At 51.1% G+C, this 20,318-nt stretch overlaps 1 protein-coding gene across 1 annotated transcript; it reads right to left on the reverse strand.

Moving 5' to 3' along the window:
- Positions 1 to 420: 420 nt before the first annotated feature.
- LOC118976462 (keratin, type II cuticular Hb5-like) lies at positions 421 to 12,296 on the reverse strand. Its single transcript, XM_037030973.1, has 9 exons — positions 11,874 to 12,296; positions 8,929 to 9,137; positions 7,412 to 7,472; positions 6,314 to 6,409; positions 5,495 to 5,659; positions 5,112 to 5,237; positions 2,833 to 3,053; positions 1,283 to 1,314; positions 421 to 572 (listed from the first exon to the last, which is right to left on the reverse strand). Exons 1-9 carry the CDS (start codon positions 12,294 to 12,296, stop codon positions 421 to 423), a joined length of 1,485 nt encoding a protein of 494 aa, XP_036886868.1.
- Positions 12,297 to 20,318: the final 8,022 nt, after the last annotated feature.

The following is a 20,318-nucleotide window of genomic DNA, read 5'->3' on the forward strand; positions in this document are numbered from 1 at the left end:
CTGAGGTGAGGACACACGCAGCCTTATGGAAGGCTGCCCGTGCACTGCCATCCCCTGACCTGGCTCCCGTCCCAGAGGGTCTGGCACTTGGTCAGTGCCTGGGAAATGTCTGCTAACCTGAAGTCAGTTGAGAGAAAAAGTGACCAGGCCATCTATATCGAAAAGCTTTACGTCCTTTCCCCGACCACATCAGTGGAAGTGCCAATAATGCCAAACCCAAGGTTTGCACTCAGAGGAAATCACAGCTCCAATAAAAAGGAAACTGAGGCTTCCCAGTAAGAGGAAATTATGACACTGACATTTGGGCCTGAGAGAGAAAAGATTTTGCTCCACTGCTCCCCCCTCCTTGCCCCATCAGACCTCACCCACCCAGAGTCCCGGCACCCAACACCCACTCTCAAGCCCCACGCCCCACCCCTGCTATGCAAACCGCACAGATCTTGCACTGGAGTAGGGCCCTGCTGCAGAGGGGGAGCACAGGGCACTGCTGCTAATGGCCATGCCGCCCAGGCCACGGGGGACACTGGAACTGAGGTCTCCGCAGACCACACCGCCTTGGGAACGGCTCACACCTGTGAGTGGAGACACTGGGTCAGAATTCTCTCCATCCCAGACATGGTGTGACCCAGAATTTTGAGGAACCAACAATCAGCTCCCATCACACTCCAAGGGACCAACAACATGAATCTTTTAAACCCACTGCCATTTGCTTCTCGAAGGAGCTTGGGCAGAGAATTGGACACCTAACTCTGCTTGAACCAGACTAATGTCGAGATGTGTTTATTTAATCTTTGAGCAAAAACTGATCATCACAGTGGAGGAATCATCCAGAAATATGGTTGCAGGGAAGACGAGAGCAACAGACAGATGCCCAGCCTAGGCTCTGTGTGCACATGGGACCATTAGACACAAAAATCTGAGAGTTGCCTACAGTGGCCCCAAATGATCAGAACAGACATCTAGTGTCTCTTATGAAAACATTGTACTGCTTAAGGAGTGTTTCTGTGTGAAACTGAAAGACTTAGGCTGTTTTTGCAGAACCAGTTGTGGGGGGCAGGCAGAATTCACCACATTCATGAGCCTAGACTCCATGGATGTTCCAGGTGGATCCATGTGGTGTCAAACATTTTGGACCATCAGTTTGTCCAGACCCCAGAGACCTCAGCTACCACCACCCTCCCCAGAGCCCCACAGATGGAGGTTCAGTCACTGTTTAGATGCAACCTAATGTTAAAACTGTCAACACCCAAAAGAGCCACATCCACACACACCCCCAACTTACAGATGTTGACTGAGCCCACGCCTTCACATAGCCTGCAGGGGAGAGGAGAGAGTAAGCATTAGAACCGAGCTCCCCTGCCCTTGCAGCAGGCCTATTCTCTCTCCTTCAAGCAGGGGAGAGGTGGTGAGAGGTAGTGAGGGTGAGGCTGTCCACCCACTGCAGACAGCATCAGGGTTGGCTCTGCTCCCCGGGATCCCCAAAGGACAGGCATATTAAAAAGTCAATGGCTACAATATGCAAAGCAGAATCCACTAAACTTTTTTAAAGTCTCAGACATTGGAGACAGTACATCATCCATTATACGACTGAGTTATCAATATACTAATGATTATTATCACAATGAAAGTTTCACTGTGCAAAGGCCAAGTGCTTCACAGAATGCTGGCAAATGGGTTGGGTTAAAGGCACAAAGGAGAAGATAGCTCTGCTGGCATCACCCAAAGTCCCAAGGGAATGAATGTAAAAGTTTGCCTGCCTCGGTCAAGCATGGTGCCAGCCCAGCAGCAGGGCCAGCTGCTGCCTTGGGTGCCGCTCAGGTCAGATTTCGGACACTAACCATGGTCACGAGGAGCATGGGTGCAGCCCTGTCTGGCTACCCTGGATAGAGATACTCTTATTCTGATAATAACCAGCTATTACTTTTGCTTGCTATGTTCCATTAACTTATTTAACCCTTGCAAGAACCTTAAGTGACCTTATGATTACCTATTTTGTAGATGAGGACACTGAGGCATGGGGCTTCACAGCTAGAGCTGGGCTTTGAACCCAGATCTGGCTCACAGTTTGTGATCTGAGCTGGGTATACTCTACTCCCCAGTGAAGCCTGCTGCCCGCTGATGGGACCCAGCCAGGGGGCAGTGATGACATGGTGACCTCAAGGCTAGGAGCCCAGGCAGCATCCCAGGTGCAGAGCCACTTTGTTCCTCCCTAGGCAGACTTCACCTGCCTCCAATTCGTGGTTGGAATTGTCCGCACAGCCCGAAGTGTCCCATCCCTTTTCTACCTCGTTCTCTGAGACACCTCTGACAGCCTCCCTGGGACACTAACCGCCAGCCACCCACCGAACCTAGAGGATGGATCTGTGCCAGCCTCTGTCTTCCCCTGTGCTGCTCACCTCCGTTCACTGGTCCTGAGCACCAGAGTATCTAGGTTCATAGGATTCATGGCTGCATCTCCCAAATCAAATGGCCTCTAAGCCTCGAGTCTTCTGAATCTTGCAGCCTTTCCAACCCACTGAGATATGACTGCAGAAAAGTCCTTTCAGGCAGTGGGATAGAGTCGTTGCCTTGGAATGGACTTTGGGTACAGCTGAGGGGAGGGCAGTGTAGGATGGAAAAGACCACTGGAGTGCTAACCAGGAGACTGGTATCATTTCAGCTCAGCCACTAACTAGCTGTGGTCTTGGACCAGGCCCTTCCCCTCTCTGGGCCTCCATTTCTCTATCTGAAAAATGGGGAAATGGCTGGACCCCATGATCTCTAGATTATTTCCCAGTTTGAAAGCCGTCAGTCTGAGTGGGGCTGGGAAGTGACCCTGAGTCCCACCCTCACCGGCTCTCCTCGCCCTCCAGCAGCTTGCGGTAGGTGGCGATCTCCACATCCAGGCCCAGCTTGGAGTTCATCACCTCCTGGTACTCCTTGAGCAGGCAGGCCATGTCCTGCTTGGCCTTCTGCAGGGCGGCCTCCAGCTCGGCCAGCTTGCAGCGGGCATCGCTGACGGCTGTCTCACCCTGCTGCTCCGCCTGGGCCACAGCAACCTCCAGCTTGCGGCGCTGGGGGAAGAAGGTGAGGGAAGGAGTTTGAGCGGGCGCAGGCTGTGGGAGCCCTGGTGGGTCTCTCCCACCTTGGGCGTCCTATTTTGTCTCTATTCAAAAAGGTCAGCTTTTAAATTAACTGAGCAATGAAATAATAGCCATTTGGAGCTTTCTTCCTTTGTTTTTACACCACTTTCTTGTAAAATTCAAGTCCATGGTAAGTCATTAGAGGGAGGAAATGTTAGCACTGGAATAGGACTGACAACAATTAGTGATATTTTATATTTGTTTACTGTCATTAGTTTACAGGGCACTTTCAGAACAGGTCTTGTTATTCCCATTATGCAGATGAAGAGACTGAGACTCAGAGAGGCTGTGACTTCCCCTAAGCTACCCAATTAATTTTTACCAACCCCAGGTTTTCAGAGGCCACTGTACCGGGTCTCATTCTTTGAGATCAGCAAACTAATAGCTCAGTTTTAAAAATGAGTTAAGGATTTGAATAGATATTTCTCCAAAGAAGACAGAATGTTCACTAGGTATATGAAAAACATATACAATATCACTGGTCATCATAGAAATGCCAATCAAAACTATAATGAGGATCACCTCATACCTCTCAGGATCTCATGTTGTGTTCTTACAACAATAAAATTAACATTTTTTAAAAGCACACCAGCATGCAAGTAAAGATGACTTCTAATCTCCTCCAAGTTCACTTCTGGAAAGTAAACCATTCTCACATTTCATTACCTCAGCTATTAACAGCAACAAATTACTGGTGACACACCTGCACAGTGGCCAAGGACAGCAAGCGGAGGGGGAGGACGGGGACTGAGCCAGGGGCGTGGGGGAACTCAGCCTTACGGTGGAGGGGGAGTCACAAGCCCATGGGTAAAGAATAGACTCCGTGATACATGTTCTAGCTACAGTATATGTAGAAAATTTTAATAAAAACTCTACTTCTTATATATACAAAAAATAAATTTCAGATGGACTAAAGACCTAAATGTGAGAGTTAAAACTATACAACTAGTAGAGGACACAACGTAAGAGGACACATCTGTGGCCGTGAACCTTCTTCGTAAATGTGACACATTTATGGTAAGAAACGACGCATTTGGTCGTATCCAGGTGAAAGATTTCTGTTCAATAAAGGACACCAGAGCAGAGCAGACAGACAAGTAACAGGTGGAGAGAACTGCAGCATGTGCGACTGACTAAGGATTACAATCTAGATAGAATGGACAGAAGAATAATGCAGATCAGTAAGAAGGAGACAGGAATCACAACAGGAAAACGAGCAGATGGCATGAACAGGCAATTCTTAGAAGAAGCGCAAGTGAGTAGCAAGTGTATGCGGAGACATTCGACATCACCCGTTAACCAGAGAAGTGAAAACTTAAATACCAGTTAGATTCTGGTTCACGTCTCCCACTTGCACAAGAATTCGAAAGCCTGGTGACAGCACGTGCTGAATCTGAAACTCTCGCTTTCGACAGTGAGAACCCGCACTGGCCTGCCCCCCGCGAGTGTAAGTAAGTGAATGTCTTACACCCTGACAGTTCCACTTCTTGCGTTACACTTTCAAACATCTCTCATGTAGGTGTAAATGGAGATGTGTACAAAAGTGTTTGTGATACAACTGGCTGAAGTAGCAAAAATTTGGAGGAAAACTGGCTGATGAATATTACAAAATTCTACAAAGGAGAAATAATGAAACAGATTATTTATAGCAGCATCCATGGTTTCAAAGACATAGTGTCAACTGGCAAAGGGAAGAATCAAAATAAGATTCATAATATAATATCATTGTGTAAAGTTAAAACACTAAAATCTTTACCGTGTATAGTGTTTATATGTAAATATATGTGTGAGAGAGGAACCGTGAGGACATATGTTAAGTAGGTGGACCAATCTTCTGCCCAGAGTGTTTTGTGGGCTGTCGGTCCTTCAGACGCAGGCAGTTAACATATCAGCCCCTCTGAAGGCAGCAGGAGCCCTTCAGGGCAGAAGAAGAGCAGAAAGCAGGTGGGCAGCCACAGGTGTGCCAAGTGGCTCTCCGTGCCCCCCTACCTGCTGCTTGGCATTCTCCACCTCTGCCGTCAGCCTCTGGATCGTGCGGTTCAGGTCATTGAGCTCATCCTTGGTCCTACGGAGGTTCTCGCCCTGCTGGGTCACCGTGGCCTTCATCTCCTCGCACTGCGGGTTGGAGACAAACATGAGGAAACTACCAACTATCGCCACATGGATGGAGGGTGTGCTGGGAGATCGCTGACCGCTGCTCCTCAGCCCAGACCAACCAGCCTGCTGCTCTGAGATAGTCCCACCTCCTTCCCCTGCTCTGAGCCTGGACCTCAGGTGCAGCCCCTGCGAGTGCTTGGGTGCATTTCCCAGGGAAGGTCCAGGTTCATGGCTCTCTTGCCTGCCCAGCAGGGCAGCCTAGTCCTCAAGTTTACCTTGGTCTGGTACCAGGACTTGGCCTCAGCCCGGCTGCGGCTGGCCACGTCATCATACTGAGCCTTGATCTCGGCCACAACTGAGTCCATGTTGAGCTCCCGACTGTTGTCCATCTTGACAACCACCGAGGTGTCAGAGATCTGTGACTGTAGGACGTGGATTTCCTGTAGGGGACAACAGCCAGAGCTCTCAGCTCCAAATCCCCTTCCATCTCCTGTCTCTTCAGGTAATCAAAAGCACAGTCCCAACTCTGAAAACTTAGGAATTAAATCAGAAACCTACTGGCTAGTCAGGGAAATTTTAAGTGCAGCTTTAAGAAGAAAGGGCTGGAATGTGGGCCATGCCTCCAGGCAATGAGTAAGATGGAATTCCATTAAAGCTGGGATACATGGAGTCAGGTTTCTATGGTCACTAACAAACTGGACTCCTATGCCTAAAGCCTAAACTCTCCAGATCAGCTATAGATGTCTGTATTAGTCCAGCCAACCAGGTGGTGGCCAGATTTGGAGTCCTGGGTTTTCCTACAATAATTATTATCATATCTATATGCCTCTATTATCAAATCTCTATTTCATGTTGTGCTCTGCAGACAGGCAGTGAATTACGGCCTTTCGAATCATTGAAGGAAAGACAGCATCCACTGTCATTTTGAAAGGAGGCCTAAACAAGACAAGTCACAAAAGGAAAGGAAGTTGGGAGCCTAGACGAGTAAGGAATGGGCCCCTTTCCCTAGAACCGAGGAACCAGGGCAGGCCACACCCCAGGAAAACCCCCCTCTGCCCCCTCTCCACGGCTCTGCCACAGGCAGGGAGACCTACCTCCTCATAGAGGGCCCGCAGGAAGTGCATCTCTGCCCTCAGCGCCTCCACGTTGGCCTCCAGGTCAGCCTTGCGCAGATAGGCGCTGTCTATATCCTGGTGGAGAAGACAGAGAGCGTGGGGCGTGGGTCACTCAGTGTCCCTGGACACTGCACTCTACAGTGGCACTCTGACGCCACCTGCTGGCCCAGCCCCCTGCCCCTGCTCATCCAACCTACAATTACAAGTCACCTTCAGGGCCCCACTAGTAGGGACAAGGCCTTTGATGTCTGCCACTGCCATTACCTTCCATTGCAAACATCAGTGAGACAGCATGGGATAGAAAGTGAAGAGGAGTCTGGCCCCTACAGGCTTTTCCCAGTTCTTCCAGATCCGGGGATTTTGATGAAGCGACTAGCCTGAGATCAACACCCCAAACCTCAGGCTGCTGCTACTAAGTCGAACTGGCCCACAGAACATGACCTTGTTGTGGCCACAGAAGCCCAGGTGCACCTCCCCAGTAGGTCATCCTTGGCACCCAGGTCAGGCAACACCCAACCCCCGGCTAGCTGACTTTGCTGCCTGAGACCAAGGTCACACCTCTATGGGCAGGTGTTGTGTTGTTTTTCTTTACCGCTCTCTCTCCTTTCTGTGATTACTCACAATAAGATAGCTGGTAAGCACATTATTTGTCAAACTACGCAAGTATAGACATCAACTCAACAATTTGAAACCAAAGAGAAATTATTAGCAGGTTTTTTCTTTTGTTTTTTTCATCATCCACAATTGCCATAGCTCACAAAATCACTAGGAAACTGGGAACCAAATGGGAGGCAATGTTGACATGAGAGCGAAATGAATTTAAAGTGACCACTTCAGTGAGTCAGAGAGTTTACAAAAAGTCAAACAGCAGTATGACAAGGTTTCCTTTCTAAAAAACCCCATCAACACAGTCTTGGTTCTCGAACAGAGGCCACAATGGCTGCCGAAGCTGGACCAACCTCCATTTGCCAGGGGACATGAGTGCCCTGCACCCCAGCTGGACTAACATGACCTTGCATGTCTCGAGCATCCACCATTCAAGCGGTAGCTGCTTGACACCCAGGAAGAGTCACTCACCTTCTTCAGCACCACAAACTCATTCTCAGCCGTGGCCCTCAGGACCACCTCTTCTTCATACCTGAGGGGAGAGAGTACGGGCTGTGGGCTGTGGGCTGGGGGCTGGCTAGTGAACCTAAGTTTTCAAGACTCCCTGATTCTGCCTTTGACTTTCTGTGTGCCCTGGGAGAAGAGGCTTAACCTCTCTCAACTTCTATTTCCCAGCTGCAAAGAACCCACCGAAGGACTCTGAACATGGTGTCCAAGTCCCTGGTTTCTGGTCCAAGGTTGGACATGAAGCCCCTGCAAAAGCTCAGGCAAGTCACTTGCATCAGTGCATTTAACCCAAGCTCTCTGCATCTTGGGTTAAATTGACTGGTATGCAGTAAGGCACTCAGTAAGTCTGTGGATGAATGGGAGACAGTTGCTCCAAGGAGTCTCGCATCCCTAAAATTGTGCAAAACATAAAGCTCCATGAAGCCGAACATTCTTTTCACCCCTCCCCCAATATCTGAGGACTTGACATCCTGGAAGCAACCTGCTCTGCCCAGACCTCTGGGGGACACTTCCGCTGCTCTCCTCCACCAGCCTTGTTGTTCTTTTGCTCTTGTCCATGAGGCCTTATTCCCCAGAGCATCTTCACCCCTGTTGACAAGGGAGACCGAAGTTCCCAGAGCTCGGTTTTCACAACTTTGTAATTACGGGGTAATTTGGGGCTGCTGTAAACTCTGAGCTCTGTGATTACCAGCTCTCACACCCTCAGAGTGGGAGACAGACTTTGACACCTGCGAACAGAATTGTGTCTGTATTTACGTCCCCTGCCCCCAGGGGAAGTGAAGACCTAGTGTTATGTCTACCTGGATGGTGCAACCTGACCTTCCAAGACCATGGATCCAATTACTTTCAGAATTACCAGAAGTGATTATGTCAAAATCACTCTGTCTATCTACCAGACAGAGTGGGGCAAGTTAAGTGATCATGTCTTGTGGTTAAAACTAAACAAGGCAGGTTAAAATAAAAGATTTACATGGACTCTTGAATTGCAGAGCCTTGCGGAACAAAAGCCTGATGATTCGTGCACAGTGTAAATAAAAGGAGTATCCAGCTTTATCAGACTTTATCCAACTTTATCTTGAATGGCATCAGCTGGATCATTTCAGGATTTTTCTTCCAGGATTTTTCCCTCCCACCCATCCTGGCGCTGACTGCCTCTCACATTCAGCTTTCCTGCCTCGCTGATCTCAGTTCTCCTGTTTCATTTGTTCTCTATCTCTGTGTCAGTCTGCACCCCAGATGCACATCCCCCTCTCCCAGGCCAGGAGGACCCCTTCCTTCCTGACCATTGCCCAGACCCGAGGATGAGCTGGCTGCGAGAGCTTGGAGCCCAGACAAGACGGAGCAGACTGACAAAGAGAACCATCTGACTGATAGCCTGGAATGACCCTGACCTCCAAGCATGTCTGCCTCCAGGATAGTTGTATGGACCCAGCCAAGATCTACCCCACTTGTATCACCACCCCTGGCTCTGTCATGCTCACTTCTTCTTGTAGCCCTCCAGCACCTCCTGCACGTGGTTGAGCTCTGAGACCAGCCTCCCGCTGTCCGCCTCCACGCACTCAGCCTCCCGCCTCAGCGTCTCGATGTAGCCGCTGAACAGAGGCCCCAGGTTGCTCTCGCAGCACTTGCGGTTCTGGTAGAACTGCCACTTGGTCTCCAGCAGCTTGTTCTGCTGCTCCAGGAAGCGCACCTGCCACCAGGGGTGGGGAGAGAGACTCAGTGGGGAGTCTGGGGAGGTGCCTGGCCCCCCAGGACTCTCTCTGCCCTTGGAGATAGACTCTGACTTGCACAGCTTGAGGCCTCTCCCAAAGATCAAATCATCCCAAAGATAATTCCCCAAGTAACTTCCCCTCACCCCATCCCGGTCTCCCAGAAACAGCACCCAATTCATGTGTGATTTATTCATTCTGTGCAGACAGAATGAAATAACATCTGATCCTGAAAAAATATTGCAGACTACATGTGGCAGGTCAAAAACAGCCCCCGAGGTGGCCACGTCCTAGTCCCTGGAACCCATGTGGCATTACAGGAGAGAGGGACCTTACAGATGGAATTAAGGTTGTGCACCTGAGAATCAGAAGATCATCCTGAATTAGCCTGGTGGGCCCTGTAGTAGTCACCGTTCAACATGGAAGGGGAAGGTAGAAGAATGAGAGAGACGTCCAGAAGGAGGAGGCAGAGGAGAGATTTCGAACACGAGAAGCCAGAAACACTCGACCACTATCACCAGCTTTGAATACGGAGAGGGGGCCGTGAGTCAAGGACTGCGGGCAGGCAGCCTCTGGAAACTGAGGACACCCCTCACCCCACTAACCAGACAGGGACCTCAGGGAACAAGGACCTCAGTCCTACAATCACATGGAACTCAATTCTGCCAAGAACCTGAAAGTCCCTGGAAACAGGCCTCCCCCAGGGTCTCCAGAAAGAACCACAGTCCCACTGGCAGCTCGGTTCCAGCCTCGGGAGATAAATGGATGTTGTTTTAAGCTGCTAAGTTTGTGGGAATTTTTATGACAGTGATTTAAAAATGCAGCCACCGTGACCTTCCTTTACTCTGCACCTGGGGACCCCAAGGGAGGATCCTGGACCAGCAGTAAGGAGATCTCCCACCGCCTAACTGACCCCCAACCAAGCCACTGCATCTCATTCTTTCCGAGCCTCACTGTAAACCGAGGCAGTGGGAACATTGTCCATTTACACGGGCAGCTCCCAGGCCCCATCTGGCCCACAGGCATGTTATATTTCGCTGCACTGTTTTATAAAAATCTGATTAATTGCCAACATTTAATAATTCAGTGACCTCAGGCAAGACTCTAGAGTTCCCTCACCTTGACAAACTGGACGCTTAGGCAATGCGGGGCCGGTGGCCAAAGATGAGGGGCAGAAGTTGCCCCTGTCGGCAGGCCCGCCTCAGCTTGGCTTCACTCACCAGGCACCATGCAGATGCTGGTCCTAAACTAAGATCTCCTCTCAAGCCCTAAACTTCTGGGAGGGCAAGCCTGGTATAAAGAAAGCGACTCTCAATGAATGGCCATGTTTGTGGAAAAAGCAACCAAAATCCTGATTATCCAAAAGGCACCTGCCTGGGGTCTGCCACATGCAGGCCCTGGTGGTGAGGGCAGCTCTCTGGCCTGCCTGCTCTGCAGGCTTAAACCCACCACATGGTTGCACGTTGCATGTCTGGTGCTCATCCTAAAGGAAAAATGTTGGGAGGAGGTGAGTGGCTGGCAGCAATCCCAGGGGAGGGATTGGTTCTTCCCAACAGAGAGCAGCATACCTGCGTAATACGCAAAGGGCCACATGTAAATATTCCTTTCAAGTCTGCATGTTCAGGGTCCTCACTGTGTTTCTGAGCAAATTAGGAAAAGGCACCCCCTCCCAGCAGATGTAGCCCTCTGCCAGGGCACACAGCCTGGTGAGCAGAGCAAGCACTGGATTTAAGCCTCCCCCTCATCTCTCTTGGTGACAGTCTTCATGCAGTGAGTAGTCCTCATGATCCTAGGGTCAGCTTCTGTGTGCCGATGGAAGGGAAGAGTGGTTAGGACAGCCAGTAGCACGCTAAGCATTGATGCACAGCACCTTCGCTTGCAGATATGCCTATTTCTGGTGGTGGTGTCTGTCTGGGAGCAGAGCTCCCACCTGCGTTGCCCGGTGTGCACCTTCTGGGTGTAGCTGTGCACACCACGGAGCACTGGAAGATGAGCCTTTCCTCTCTTGGACTCCAGAGGCTATCTTCCCCCAAACATCGGATTGCAGGCTCTCAGGGGGGTATCACTGAATCAAAGGAAACCAGAATTGTATATCCAGCAACTGGAAGGCTCTGAAACCACAACACTGGAAAAGTGCAATTGAACAGCCCCTCCTGGGGACCTCCCTTAAGTTTCTCAACTCATTGTTTTTCATCTGTGTAAGTGTTTGTTGGGAGAGGGCACCTGGGGCAGACAGACGTCCTGGGAATTCACAGCCTTCCTACATGTCCCTGTCAGGAATGAGCAGGAAAGGAGCTTCTGGCCCTTCTTTGTCCTGGCTCCCCTCTGCGTGCTGGGGATGGCAGCATCTCCTTCAGGAGCAGGGTCAGACACCAGCCTTAGCAGAGATGGCCACCCCGCCCACCCCCTCACTGTGTGATGGCTGAGACTGGGGGGGGGGGGGGGGCAGGGCAGACACACATTCAGATCTTGCTGGGCGAGGTCAGCAGCAGCAGTAAACCTTCCTGCTCTGGCTGGTGGTTTCACATCCGTTGTTGCAATTTTGACTTTCAGGCAGCATTTGACAACCAAGACCCTGATTCAGCCACATTCCTGATGCTACATGCTCATCGGTAGCAGGTCTGGGAGCCCTTAATTTGAGCCCAGCCAGTCACTGGGCTCCAAGTCCCTTGCTGTTTCTTAAGCCACAAGCCCCAGGGGACAACCCACAAACCCACCTTGTCGATGAAGGCAGCAAACTTGTTGTTGAGACACTTGATCTGTTCCTTCTCCTCGTGCTTCACGCACTGCGCGTTGGGGTCTATCTCCAGATTGAGGGGCATGAGCAGGCTCTCGTTGACTGTTACAGTGGTGATGCAGGGCGGGCTGGCCCCACAAAGGCCACCTGCTCTGTAGCCAAAGCTTCCCCCACTGCGGAGGGGGCGCACACAACTCACTGCTATCCGTGGGGACCCTACAACACAGAGGCTCCGGCTACCAAAGCCCCCGAGGCGCCTGTAGCCTGGCCCCCCAGGACTGCCCCCTCGGTAGGCCATGGCACTGGCACAGCTGTGAGCCCCAGGCTTGGGCATGACAGCCGAGCAGGAGCTAAAGTTCCTGGCCCCGTAGCCAGAGCTGATGCGGTAGGAACGGCTTGCCATGCCTCTGCTCTGCAGGCAATGCCAGGGAAGGTGGAGGGGACTGAAGGACACCAGGTCTCTTGCCAGAGACCTGCGAGTGCTCCTGCCTTTTATAGGGCGGACGACAGGCCTCCCTACAACATGAAAGGCAGGAGAAAGTTATTAATGCCATTTATGAGCATGAGAATCACCCCCAGGGGAAAATTGAGAAGGAAAGCTGAAACTTGCCCCCTTTAATGGTATATCAAGGAGACCCTGAATCCAAATAAACCTGTCCCCTGCATGTTCAACCCCACAAGCCCAGACATATCTATCTATCCTTAATTCTTCCCCAGACCTCAGGTCATTATCCCACATAGGCAAGCAGAGGCCTGGGCCAGCACATTCCTGAGACTTGAAGGGCCCCGTGTCCTACTGAGGTCCCCAGCCATATTTCCAGGCAAATTGCATGCTTCCCTTCTAAGGCTTCAGGGACACGCAGCTCATCCTCCCAGGGTGAGCGAACGTGGAGTGAGCCTCTTCCAGCCTTCCCTATTATTACTATGAACTACAGTGGAACTACGGTCCACCTTATAGTAGACTCATTGCAATTGGTACTGCCCCCTGGATTCAGAACTCATGTCTTCTCTACTTTTATATCCCTCGTGGCAACCAGCAGATATTAGGTCCTCAGGAAGTACTGCCCAAATGGAATAGACTACACTCAGGAGGAAGCAGCCAGTAGATGGAGAGGTTCTTCATCTAGTCTACAAATATCAGCTGGCCCTCCACCATGTGCCCAGAGTAGGGGCTAGTTTGGAGGAGGTGCCTTCATTCACAAGCAACTGCTGAGGTCCCACCAGAACAAGACATTAATTTAGATGGAAGTTAATGAGGGAAATCAAGCTGGGTGCACAGGGTTTGCTCTTAAGGAAGCTGTGTCTTGTGGGGAGAGCAGACAGGGGCATGAAAGACCCACCGCAAGAGAGGGAAAAGATGACTGACCGGGCAGAAGGAGTGCTCTTGGTTTCCGAGGAGCCACTCACTCATGGCAGGGGAGGGTCACGAAGAGGGGAGACCTAGGGCAGGTCCTAGAGGTTGATGAGATTTGGCAGAGAGAAGCAAGGCAAGGATGCCAGCCTGACCCTCTGATCTTCAGAGGGTCAATTACTCAATTCTTGAGATCCCTTGCAAGGCCAAGGCCCTCCCACCTTCATCCTACAGGATGCCTCCTTGTTGCACCCAGGAAGAGCAGGATGGAGATGCAGCCCAGTGGGGAGAGCACCTCCTCCTTGAAAGAGCACATCGGCTCCTTGGAAGAGTATAATCCTGCCAATGCCCCCAGGTCCCCAGGCCTTGAGCAAAGCTCTCATTGCAGAGGATCGCTGCGCACCAAGAAAAGAACAAGAAAATTCTCCAGAATGCCCAAATGAAACAAGAAAGAATGGGGAGTCTTTCTGATCTTTCTCTTTCTCTCCCTCTCCCTGTCTCTCTGTGTGTGTTGGTCTCTCTCCCCCTCTCCTTCTATCACACACACATACACACACACACACACCAAACACACACATCAAACACACTTCCTACGGGGAATGTAGGGATGGATCCAGAGGAAGCAGGTGCTGCCCCAGGAGCACAGGTCTGAGATGAGGGCCTTGTTTCTGCATCTGAGGATGAGCTCCAAGGATGAGCCAAGTCAGGAGGGCGGGCTGGGGAGACACCCTGTGAACTGAATTCCTGCAGAAACAGCTCACTCCAGTCCTTTGTTCTTGAGGCCACACTGCTGCCTCCGCGCTGATGGGCCACAGGAGCACAACTCCCACACTAGCCTCACTGATAGGGAGGAGTCAAGTGTGCCAGAAGGCAAGAGAGCTCCTCCATGGGAAATGCACTGAACAAGGCCAGCAAAACAGGAACTGAATTCAAAACTAATGCTTTAGAAGGGACCTGCCTCACACTGTTTCTCTCTATTTGTTTCTCTCTTTCAAGCAACAAGTGTTTACTGAGTACCCACTATGCGCCAGGCATCATTCCAGGAGCTTGGGATGCATCAGTGAATAAAATAAAGATGTATACTTTCATGGGAGGTATCGACAATAAGCTTTAATGAATACACTGTATGTTAGATGGTGATAAGTGTTATCAAAAGAAGTGGTAGAACAGAGTAAGGAAACTCAGAAAAGCTGGGATAAAGGCGGGTCCAACTGGAACAGGTGGTCCGAGTAGGCTGCACTAAGAAGGTGGCACTGATTTTAGAGGAAGTGAGGGGATGAGCCCTGCGGGCAGAGGAAAGAGCCAGTGCAAAGGCCCAAGGTGGGAACAGGCCTGGTGTGTTCCCACCAGGAGCAAGGAAGCCCCTGTGGTTGGCAGAGCAGGAGCCAGGGAGTTCTGTGTGCAGAGAGTCGAGGAGGTAGAGGGAAGGAGGCGCTCCACTCCGATCATGGAGGAGTGGAGATGGAAGGACTGAAGGACTTCAGCTCCCACCGAGTGCAGTGGGGAGTTTCGGGGGGCTCTGTGCAGAGGGCAGACACGATCAGACATGCTAAATGATCACAGTGTAGTGATGGCTGCCCGAAAACAGAGTGTAGGAGAGGCAACAGTGAAAGGGAAGAGAGGGGTCAGGAGGATCCCAAAGTAATCCCAGGGAGATAACAGAGGCTCACGCTGGGATGGAAGCCCTGGGCAGTGGGAGAACAGAACGGCTTTGGATGAAATTCAAAGAGAAAAATTTGAAAAGAGATTTCGTGACAGACTGAATTTGAGATGTGAGAGAAGGGGAGGAGTCCAGAATGCCTCCACACTTTCTTGAGGGTTAGATTTGTCTCCACAGTGGGGTAAAACAGTGGTGCAGTGAGGGAAATGCCAAGGTGAGCACCCGGATGCTCGTCCTGACTCTGCTGACTCTGCAACCTGGTGCACGGCGCCTCCCCACTGTCCGCAGTGGTACGCGTGAGGGTCGAACCATAGACTGCCTAGGGAAACCATGGGTCTATTTTGTGTTAGAAATCTTTTAGAGTTCATCATTCCACTGGGCCCATGCTAAATACACTGGATGGATGGATGGATGATAGATCAATAGATAGACAGATAGACACACACATGTCACTTAATTCCCAGCACCACACATGGGTCTATAAAACCTCTTTTAATCTTTTTTTGTGGGAGTCATAGTGCATCCATTCTGCCAACTCAGGCCAGGAGGTGTGACCGTGTAAGAAAAGTCTGTTTTGTTTTGGGGCCACCCCCGCTGTACAAATCCCCATGCGGAAGAACACCCTGCAGAGCTGGCCTCATTCTTGGAAGGCTCTCTGCTGAAAGTCAGTTAATTGGATGTGGGTGGGGTCTGGAAGGACCATAGGGAGAGCTGGAGAGTGGTGAGAAATATTAGGGTCAACTTTGATGTGCAGGTAAATTATCGGGTTGCCAGTTTCTTGCCAGTGTTGTGCAGTCTGCTTAGTTAGCTCCTACGCTGCACGGTTCTGTCTGCGCAGACTCAGTCTGATGCAGCGCCGGCCAGGCTCTGGCTGCATTTTCCCTCATGTGCACTGACCACCCTGAAACAACCCACTCCAGACTTGTCCTTCATACGTCACATGACCGCTTTATCATTTCCGAAAGTGCTCCCTTCCCCGCCATGACAATCAGGAGATCATCACCTCTCCAACTTCAGGGCCTGCCTTTGCTCCCCAAGGACCCACATTTCTACCAATCATGGTCATCATTTCTACCATCTTTCAGTCCCCTTGGGGTGGGGGGGTTACCTGAGCCGAAGGCCTTCAGACCACTAAGGAAATGCAGACTCACTATCATGACCCTGACCTCTTCTCTCACCTTGTGACTGTCTCCTGCTTTTCCAAGGGGATTCTTGGATTTCTTACTGACATCACCAACGTTATGAGGGTGTCTCCCCCAAATAAAAATCTAGAAGGGAGGATCTCAGTTTGAGTGTTCTGCTGCGCTCAGATTCTGAAGGAATGTGGGCAGTCCCCGGCCAGATTCCTCAGCTGGAACACCACTAGGGCTGGAGCATGGGAGGCCCTGTCTGCAGGGGACACAGCCACCAGGGAACCCTGATCATCCCCTGCCGAGGCGGCCCTGCCCAGTGTTCCTGTTTGGCAGCAAGCCTTTCTCAAGCACCTGAATGTGCCTGGCAAAGGGTATTACAGCCACGCAAGCTAGAGCTCTGTGGTTTAGGGCAGCATGGTGGCCACTGAACACTGGTTCTCCGCCCTCATCCATGAGTCCTTGTCCTGGCCTCATCCACTCATCCATTCAATCAACAATTACTTACCAAGTGTCTGAGTGTCGTGCATAGCACTAGATGTTACAGACATCGAGACAGGCAAAACCCAGTCCTGTCCTCAAGTGGCTCACAGCCTACCAGTCCCAATGGAAAAATCAGTCACCTTCAGTGAGATAACAGACATGTGCAGAGATGCCTGAGGCCAGCAGTGAGTTCCCAAACGCAGGGGAGACAGTGCATAAAGGTATGGAGACATGAGCGAGAATGACCCATTCAGGGTCAGAGCAGCTACTTGAGCAGGGCTAGAGCACAGGGCGTTCTCTGAAAGGTGACAAGAAGCAAGGTTGGAAACATAAGCAGACCAAGACATGAGGACCTGCGGGTGAGCCTTCTGAGAGTGTATGTAGACTGGCCCATCGGCAGTGGAGCATTTTCCTCTAACAGTGACACACAGAGGTGGGTGGGATGGGATGGATAATGAAAAATGTATGGATAGATGAGTGGAAGGGAAGTGACTGGATATGTGGCCAGATCAACTAGGTAGTAGGATGAAGAGTAGCTTGTGGGAACATAATAAAAAGCAGAAAATCCAGTTAGCAAGCTATTCCATGAAGTGAAATGCGAAATAGCACGGGTCTGAGCTAAGACAGTGTTGAAGAAGTGGAGAAGAAATGGAGTATTAGGACTTGTCAATTTAGTGACTGTGGGGAGAGAGGAAAGGAGTCCAGATGATGATTCTCGGTTGGTGGCTAGTCCCCCCAAGGTCTACGAGAACTACCCATTGGACCTGGTCACTTCCCCTCATGGTCACAGGCCCCAAAGATGGTCTAGGAGGAAAGCTGAGCTAGAAGGGTCATGGTCTGGCAAGTGCTCAGCAGCACGGAGGTCAAGATACGGCCAGATGTTGCAAGGCAGCGCCAGTGTTGGGGGGCTTCATGGGAATCAACCCTCAAACCAAGGGCCCGTAGGCCCACCACCCAACTCTAGAGGCAGCCATGGAGCCCGCTGCTCCCACCAGCTGCCACTCGGGCAGAGGCCTGTTTGGCAGTGCCTCCCTGACACAACGTGGGTTGACAAACCTCAAAAAAAAAAGGAAGAGGTGGAAGAGTATGATGAAAGACCCCACCCCAGTGAGCTGAAGCTGAGCCATTAGAACCAGAAATAGCCAGCCATGGGGAGGTGGCTTTTGGGTAGAAAGAGAAGAGGTTTGAGAAGAGCTTACAACTGAAATTTTACAATTTGAGGAGGTTAGAACTCCTTAAATTCTGGAGTGAGATGACTTGGATAATCAGGAGTGGTTGCAGATTACAGAACCTAGCCGAGAGGTACCTTGGCTGTGTGGTAATCTACCCCGAAACTAAGCAGCTTTAAAAACCAGCGTTTGTTTCGCTCGCGAATCTGCAATCTGGGCCGCTCTCAGCAGGGACAGCTCCTGCTTCCATCTGAAGCAGCCCCTGCTCCCTTGGGCAGCACCCAGCAGTGCACGGCGTCCAGAGCAGTGGCCCCTCGGCCTTCTGCTGCTCAGACCACACAGGGAAGAGTGACCACTCTAAGCCTCCTCACTGCTTCTCAAGGGACACTGCTGGCCAAGCACCCAGCCGGCATCAGGTGTGCCCAGGGCCCCAAGGCCCAGCCCTGTGAGGGGTCCTGAAGAAGAAGGGGCTTGGTGTCTGTCGTGGGGGTGAAGGGGAGGAGAACAGTGGAGGGAACATGTAAGGCAGCTGTGCCCCCCAGGTGCTAAGTGAGGCTACTGGGGGACAGGCTTGAGGTCCCAGGGGCCCCAAAGAGGTGGAGGACCTTCAGCCAATGGGCTGAAGTTGCAGGAGACTCGGCTTTGGGCCCCAACACAAGGGACTCTTCCAGGACTGCCAACCTAGTCATGAGACGGGAGGCAGCCAGCTGCCCGGAGGGTGCCATGGGACACAGTGCCCTCCAGAGCTCCCCAACTTCAACCCACTCAGAAGGCTTGCCAGAGAAGGAGGAATTTCAGGATGCAAACAGGAAGAAAATTTGGCCCCGAAACACTTCTAATTACCCCTTTCCTGCCTTACTCCAGGAGCTCACCCAGCTGTATCACACCCACATGACATGCAGCCTGTTTCACAGACCGAAGCCCTAAGCTCTGTGGCTCAGAGAAGCCTGTGGGGCCGTGTGAGTCACTGCTCTGCTGCACAGGTGCCTCAGAAAAGGCTCTCCTGGAATGCCATGCTGCTCCCACTAGAGAGCACCCTAGGCTGGCTGCAGAAGGCACCCACTGCCATCATGGGGGAAAGCCCTCTTCCTCCAGGAAGCCTTCTCAAGTTGATTGACATAAAGTGTGGCTTCCCTGGCTCTTCCCAGACTGGATTTCTCACTCTCCCAGCAACTTCCCTCCAAGTGCTCAGCACCCCATGGTGTATCCTCCCTGGGGGCCCACAGCCACCACCCCAACATGATAACCTCCTGACAGATCTGTGTACCAGGCTTTCCTCTTCTGCTCCACCCTATGACTTGACAGTTTCAGCTCCCTAGAAATCTGCTTCCAAGACATGTCTGCCTAGGCATCAAAGGCTCCACAGATGTCTGAAGGCTCTGCAGCCAGTCCTCTCAGTCATCTCCTGGTCCTTCCCACTGTCATTATTTTATGTTCTGTCTTTCTTTGGGGCCTCCTAAGCAAAAAGCTGTGCCCACCAGTCTCCAGTCCTTGGCACAGCAACCTCATCAGCCCACAGAAGCTTTTTCTCTGTCTCACTCATCTGTTCCCCTCATTTCCCTCCCTCCTCTCATCCTCCCCACCACACACACCCACCATAACCTGTGACACTACCCCAAATATGTGCTTATTACTGTGTGGTAAGTAGCAGTACTTTCCTAGTGCGTATGTTTTGCTTAGATCAATGGTACAGTTTTGACACTTTTTAACCTAATGCATGTTGTCCAGAACGCCTGCACCAGTTCACATTCCCACTCTACCCGCCATGCACGAAGTTTTCCATTCTCCCAACTGTCCATCTTCTGATGGTAAAAAGACACCTCACGGTTCCAGGCTGCGTCCAGGTTGGTGAGAGTCATTCTCTTTCCATGCACGTGTTAGCCATTTAGTCTTTCCCTTTGGGGAACCGTGCAGGCTCTGGCTAGCTTTCCCCTGGGTTCTCTGTCTTGGACTTGCTGCTCTGTAGGAGTCATTTACATATGGTAGATGCATTAACTCTCTTGAGTTTTTCCCTATAGTCTTTCATTGAACTACAAATCTTAATTTCAGCATGGTCATATCAATCAATTTTTTACCTTGTCATTTTGATTTTCAAGACTTACATAAGCCATGGCTGGTGTGGCTCAGTAGATTGAATGCTGGCCTGCAAACCAAAGGGTTGCTGGTTCAATTCCCTGTCAAAGCACATGCCTGGGTTGCGGACCAGGCCCCCACTGGGGGTGTGTAGAGACAACCACACACTGATATTTCTCTCCCTCCTTTCTCCTCTCTCTCAAAATAAATAAATAAAATCTTTTTTTAAAAGGCTTACCTAAGAAATCTCTCCCAACCCATGAGACACAAGGATGTTCTCTTACACATCCCTCTGTCTGCTTTACAGTCCAATGTCCCACGGCCAGGCCTCTCATCCGTCCGCAGCCTCCCGTGGCACCTGGCACGAACTGGAGTCCCGCTCTGACTTCCCGCATGGTGAGTCTCTCTTGACTGATCTCACCAGCCAAATACATGGCCCTTGCCTGTTGCCACCTTTACCAAGCCCCAAACGTACCTGTGTCAGGTGGCCTGTTTGAGTCCCCTATTCTGTTCCAACAGGCCACTTGCCCGTTTCTGCACAAGCACCGAGTTTCTCTCT

The sequence above is a fragment of the Sturnira hondurensis genome, unplaced genomic scaffold, assembly GCF_014824575.4.
Source record: "Sturnira hondurensis isolate 20B ecotype Veracruz unplaced genomic scaffold, ASM1482457v3 Scaffold0020903, whole genome shotgun sequence".
Lineage (NCBI taxonomy): Eukaryota > Metazoa > Chordata > Mammalia > Chiroptera > Phyllostomidae > Sturnira > Sturnira hondurensis.